At 38.9% G+C, this 6401-nt stretch overlaps 2 protein-coding genes across 2 annotated transcripts; both read left to right on the forward strand.

Annotated features, from left to right (window-relative positions):
- Positions 1-1379: 1379 nt before the first annotated feature.
- Positions 1380-1955, forward strand: LOC131621305 (uncharacterized). The gene has a single exon (XM_058892351.1). The coding sequence runs from the start codon at positions 1380-1382 to the stop codon at positions 1953-1955; it is 576 nt and encodes a 191-aa protein (XP_058748334.1).
- A 2093-nt stretch (positions 1956-4048) lies between these two features.
- Positions 4049-4645, forward strand: LOC131621306 (uncharacterized; the record flags this gene model as incomplete). Its single annotated transcript, XM_058892352.1, has 1 exon — positions 4049-4645. A coding segment is annotated over exon 1 (597 nt), but the record flags the coding sequence as incomplete, so codon positions are not given.
- Between the last annotated feature and the right edge of the window lie 1756 nt (positions 4646-6401).

Raw genomic sequence — 6401 nt, forward strand, 5'->3', positions numbered from 1 at the left:
GGACCAAATCTTTGTTTACTAGAAGATTTGGTAGGTGGAGCGTTGGAGAGTTTTGTAGAAGAGAAGATTGTTTGGTGGAGCCAGTGGTTCAGTTCTTTAAAGCCATGGGAACCGACGGATATAGACTCAGAGAGACTCACTTGGATCAGAGTCTACGGGATTCCATGTCACGCGTGGAATCATCGGTTATTCAGAAGCATTGCAGAATGTAGAGGATCATTTGTGTGTAGTGATGATGAGACGTCTGCTGGTACACACATGGACGAGGCAAGAATCTGTATCAATACAAAATGGAAGAACAAAGTGGATGGTGCGGTGAATGTCTCGATCGGAAGGTTTGAGTTTACGGTGTGTATTATTGAGGACTCGGGGTTGCGTTTTCATAGCCATGCCAGAAGGAGGAGTATCGGAGAGGATTGGGCGTCACCGGCTGACTCAGGTGATGATACGGCGGAGGAAAATCTAGTTATTAACCAGTGTGTTTTGGCAGCCAAGGACAAAAAGGTAGAAGTTGACGGCGATGGCTCAAGGACTGCATTAGAGGAGGAGGTCTATGGGGATAGTCAGAATGTTGCACTAAAAAGGGAGTATCTGAGAGATAAAGGTAAAAAGGAGGTGTTTGACTTACTCGTAAAAGGTGGGATGGGTGATATCGAGGCGAAGAGACTTTTAGCTGGTGACGTGTCAGATGAGGATAGGGGCAGCTATGCAGAGGTTAGCAGGGTTGGAGAGTCCAACGTTCTTTTTTCCTCTGGGGGTTTCAGTATTGATCCTGCTGGGCCGGTGAAAGGTTCAAAGCTTCTTATTGGGCCTGGGAAACAGCCCACGGATCTTTGTGGCTTCGAAAGCAATATCGGGGGGGGTGTTTCGGGTAGCAATTTAAATCATGTTGGTGGGCTGGTGGAGCCAGAAGCCCAAGTTCGTCCAGAACTATCCAACTTTGATTTAGCCTGCAGTAAATTTTGGCCTGAAAAATTAAGGAATAAATCAAAGAGGAAGAAAAAACCTGTTGGTGGTTTGGGAGAGAAAGTTACGATGTCAGCTTCTATTTTCAAGAGTATCGGCCCCAGGAGTTTCGCAGCGAAGAAAAGGAATAAGTCTCAGAAGGCAGAATATGATCCTATTGAAGAAGCGGCGTTTCTCGGTGAGTCCCTTTCTAGCTGTAACTCGATTACCGATTCCGACATAGATTGTAGCAATCTGAGAGCTGTGGGAGCCTCTGAGGTGGGAAGGAAGGTCTGGAATGCAATTGAAAGGCTGGGGATCGTGAGTGAGAAGGAAGACGGTGTGTTAGAGAATACGATTGAAGCTATGGAGAGGAGAGAGACGGAGGGCTTGAAGGGGAAGAAGGTGTCTTCATCTTTGTTGTTATGAATTTAATGTCATACAATATCAGGGGAGGTGGTTTTTCTGTGAAAAGGAAAAGGGTCAGTTCTTTTATTCAACAGCATAAAATCGATGTTTGTTTTATCCAAGAAACAAAAACTGAGTGTTTTAGTGACAGCTTAGCTAGGGAGTTTTGGGGGTCTAAGGAGGTGGATTGGTCTGCGGGGAATTCGATAGGAGCTTCTGGAGGTATGGTGATTCTGTGGGGTAAAGGGGCGGTGTCGGTTAATTTCAGCTTTCGGGGTAAAGGCTTCGTGGGTATAAATATAGAGTGGAAGGGTAAGATTTATAATCTTATTAATGTTTACGCACCTTGCAACAGGAAGGATAGGGGTCTGGTTTGGCTGGAGCTGTTAGCTCTGAAAAATAGACGAGGGCCGGAGGATTGGTGTATCGTAGGTGATTTTAACGAGGTGCTGAATGGGGAGGAGAGGTTGGATGTTTCTAGCAATCGCGATCGTTTAGGGATGGAAGAGTTTGCCGGTTTCGTGGAAAATATGGATCTGGTAGACGTTAATTGTGTGGGGGGGGGAGATTCACTTGGTTTAAAGACAATGGGAAGGCCATGAGTAGGCTAGACCGTTTCTTATAATTAAGAAATATGATGGAGGATTGGGATGTAATAGATCAAAGAATTGACAAAAGGGACATTTCTGACCACTCGCCTATCCGTTTGATCGTGGGGAAACTTGATTGGGGGCCTAAACCCTTTAGGTTCAACAATGAATGGTACAAACATAAGGATTTCAAGGAGTTTATCAAGGTAGAATGGGGTAAGGTTGATGTCAAAGGAAGGGGGGATTATGTTTTGTATGAAAAGCTCAAATGTTTGCGTGAGAAGTTAAGGAGGTGGAATCGGGAGGTGTTTGGTTGGATCGATCTTAAGATTGAGGAGGAGGTGGATTATATGAATGACCTTGATAGTTTAATGGTAGATAACTTCGGAGGTGACATTGATAGCTTGTTGGCCGAAAGAAGAGGAGCTAGTAAGGAGATGTGGAATGGTATGAATGTCAAAGAAGCTATGCTTAGGCAAAAGTCTTGTAACCTTTGGTTGAAAGAAGGGGATAGGAATTCCAAATTCTTTCACAATGCCATCAAAGATCGTCAAAGACGTAATGCGATTACTTTGTTAGAAGGTAAAGAAGGAAGAGTGGAAGGAGTTGACAACATTAAGGAAGAGGTTAGAAATCATTTCTTTGATTTCTTCAAGGAGGAAGATATTGGTAGACCGGTGCCGGAGGGCCTAGTTTTGAAGTCTTTAACCGAGGCGGATAGGGTTTTTCTTGAATGTCCTTTCTCGGAAGAAGAGGTGAAGGAGGCCGTATGGTCTTGTGATGGGAACAAAAGTCCCGGGCCGGACGGTTTTTCGTTGGAGTTCTTTAAACTATCTTGGGAGGTCATTAAATTGGATGTTTTAAACTTTGTGAAAGATTTTCATGAGAAGACCACTCTCACTAAAGCTTGCACTTCTTCATTCATTACTTTAATTCCTAAGGTGACTAATCCTCAATCTTTGAGGGATTATCGCCCTATTTGTTTAGTGGGAAGTTTGTATAAAATTCTTGCAAAGTTGATGGCGGCGAGATTAAGGAAGATTGTCGGGTGTTTGGTCTCGAGGAATCAATCGGCCTTTATTCCGGGAAGGAACATTTTAGACGGTGTGCTAGTGGTTAACGAGTTACTTGATCTAGCCATGAGGGACAAGAAAAATTGTGTGGTTCTAAAGGTGGATTTCGAGAAAGCGTATGATAGAATTAGTTGGAATTTCGTGAGGTGTATTTTGAGAAAGATGGGTTTTGGGGATCGTTGGATGCGATGGATGGAAGGTTGTGTCTTTACTAATCATTTATCCGTTCTAGTTAACGGTAGTGCTACAAAAGATTTTAGGGTGGAGAAAGGCCTTAGACAAGGCGATCCTCTATCCCCGTTTTTGTTCGTCTTAGTCATGGAAGTTTTAACGGTCTTAGTGAAGAAATCCAAAGAAGTGGGAGATTTTTGTGCCTTTAGGATAAACGGGGTGACGGAATTTGATATCTTACAATTTGCGGATGATACGATTATCTTTATGGAGGGCGATACCGCTAATTTGTGGGGTGTGAAGGTTATTTTAAGAGCTTTCGAATTGATGTCCGGCTCTCGCATTAATTTTAACAAGAGCAACATATATGGTTTAAATGTCGATCAATGGTTTTTGGAAGCCGCCTCTAATTTTCTCTCTTGTAAAGTTGGAAAGCTTCCTTTCAAATTCCTTGGGGTAAAGGTGGGGGTGATCCTAGGAAGATTGTGATGTGGAAAGATATGTTGGATTTAGTAAAAAGAAGATTGGCGGTTTGGAGAGGCAAAAACCTTAACTTGGCGGGAAGGGGAATAAAGACTCAATTTGGTGGAGAGATATTTTAATCTCGGATAATTACGAGAATCTATACAATTATCACTTTGCCGGGGCATCAATTGTAAGGTTCGAAGCGGCAAAGACATACCTTTTTGGTATGCTTGTTGGTCGGACAGCCAATCGATTATGGAGGCATACCCGGTTTTATACCGTTATGCCAAGAACCACCTTGCTGACGTTTTTTCTGCAGGTACTTTGTCTATTGGAGCGGCTGAATGTGATTTTGTCTCGGACATAGCAGCCTCTTAGCTTTGGCAGCTGCATAGCATGGTGGAATTAGACAGTGGCGTCGACACCGAGCTGGCTGACAGCGGTGCTGATGCTGTCTCGGTACAGCAGCGCCTGTTTCTGGTTACTGAGTTGCTGGTCGAGCTTCAACAGCAAGGTCTCCGAGTGCATGGCAACGGCGAGGATACTTTCCATTGGAGTACGGAGGCGAGTGGTATTTTCACGGTGAGTTCTTGCTACAACCGCTTTAGAGAGAAACTTTCGGGGGCCCCTCTTGATAATTCTACGGTTTTAGCTTTAGCCCAAATTTGGAAAGTTAATGCCCCCTCGAAAATCCTTTTATTCGGATGGCGGTTTATTATCAATAAACTTGCAACAAAAGACCTTTTGGTCAAAAGGGGAATTCTATCGGAAGGTGATGATTCTAGATGTGTTTTTTGTGATAAGGAGGATGAGTCGCAACGTCACTTGTTTGATCTTTGCGAAGTGACTAAAAGGGTGTGGAGGAAAGTCTATGATTGGGTTGGCGTTGACACTTGTTTATCTAGAGACGAGTTTGTGAATTATTTTCACTATTGCCAGAAAATTAAGTGTGTCAAGACTAGAATCATTGGGGCGGTGGTGTGGTTATCAACGGTTTGGAATATTTGGCTTTCCTGGAACGCTATTGTTTTTAAGAACAAAAGCTTTAGTTTCCTTGATTGTTGGTCGGAGACCGAGTGTAAGGCTTGGAGATGGTTAGGCTCTTTTTATAATAGAGTCAATTCTTGTAATTTGTATACTTGGAATATTCTACCGTTCTCGTGTTTTGAGACGTAGGAGCTTTCCTCTTGTTTTCTTGGGCGGAGTACCCCTTTTACTCCGATAAATCCATTGCCTATTAAAAAAAAAAATATTAAAAGAATAAAAATTAAATGGATTTACTCCTAAATATACTGAAGGACAATGTTAAGATAATCTTTTTATTGGATTAATTAAATGGATTTATTATTATTGAGATGTTACTGAGAGTATTTGAAATTGAGAAATAAAATAGTTAAAGTTTAAAAGTACTTCTGTTATCCCTACATTTCCTTAGTTTTGAGAAATTTTTGACATCTCTTTTTATTTATATAATATAGTTATTATTACAAAATAAACTTACATAAAAAAATATTGACTCTTTTAAAATAAATAAAAAGAGTAATAAAAAATATAATGTGAAAAAATAGAGAAAGAACACTGAAGGCTATTTTTTTTATTGCCTATACAACTTACAAAAATTATGTCTAGTTGATAAAATTATACCAACTATAACAAATGCTAAGGTGGCACAAAAAAATTTAAAAATATCTCGGATTTCTTTGTTTACCCTTCAATTCTATGTTAAAAGCAATAACAAATAAACACTACAAATTCAAAATTAAAGGATTGGTTATATTGCACACTAACTTCCCCGTTCAATATATTTATGCTATTAATATGCTTTTTTTAAGACAATTTGAAATAATTTAAAATGAAATAGTATTGATGTAACACAAAAAAAAAAAAAAAATCATGCTTGTAGATAGCTATAAAAACAATAAATGCTAGACATGATACGCAAGTCTCAATCTCAATATTTGCAATAAAAAAATTTATTTATTTTTTGTTAGAAAGGCTAGATACTTGGATATTCTCAAATTCATATAATGGAACAACTTCTACATCATTTGATCATCATTTGTTAAAAATATATCTATATGGCTGTTATTGGAAAGTATATTATGATTAAAAATCAATATTTGATTTGCACTCATTGTTTTCAAATTAAACATTATAAATGGTCAAAAAGACTTGAATATTATGGATTAAGGAAAACTAAAATACAATTGCGATCAAAACAACAAATCACCCAACTTTCAATTGAAAGTTAATTCGGCACGATATAAAAAAAATTACAACCTTTAAAAACAAATAAAAAAATAGAGTAGAATGTACCAAAAATAAAAATAAAACAATTCAAAAAGGTAAGAATAATAATGTTAGAAACTCTATGTTGCACAATGTTGATTTTAATATTGATTTTAATATGTAATATTTTAAATATGAGAGAGGAGCAAAAATTTACTTTTAAAAGTTATAGGATTATAATTAAGTATGATGTCAATTAAATTTTCATTTGTGTTGACTTTTTCTTTAATTATAGGGTTAATAGTACTTTACACCCCTGTAATATGAACGTGTTTCGGTTTACCCCCCTACCGTTGCCAAAGGCAGGTTTTTGCAACAGTTTTTTTGAAAAAACCGTTGCCAAAAGGTAGGGAGGGGGGAAAAGCAAAATTTGCTAACATTACAGGGGGGTGAAGTACTATTAACCCTTAATTATATTCAAAATATCATCTATGAATGGTTGGATGTAATGATGATATAA

Source organism: Vicia villosa, unplaced genomic scaffold, assembly GCF_029867415.1.
Source record: "Vicia villosa cultivar HV-30 ecotype Madison, WI unplaced genomic scaffold, Vvil1.0 ctg.000001F_1_1_2_unsc, whole genome shotgun sequence".
Classification (NCBI taxonomy): Eukaryota; Viridiplantae; Streptophyta; class Magnoliopsida; order Fabales; family Fabaceae; genus Vicia; species Vicia villosa.

What these genes read in the sequence shown, in the direction of transcription:
- LOC131621305 (XM_058892351.1), top strand. Translation starts at nt 1,380, where the DNA reads ATGTCATACAATATCAGGGGAGGTGGTTTTTCTGTGAAAAGGAAAAGG.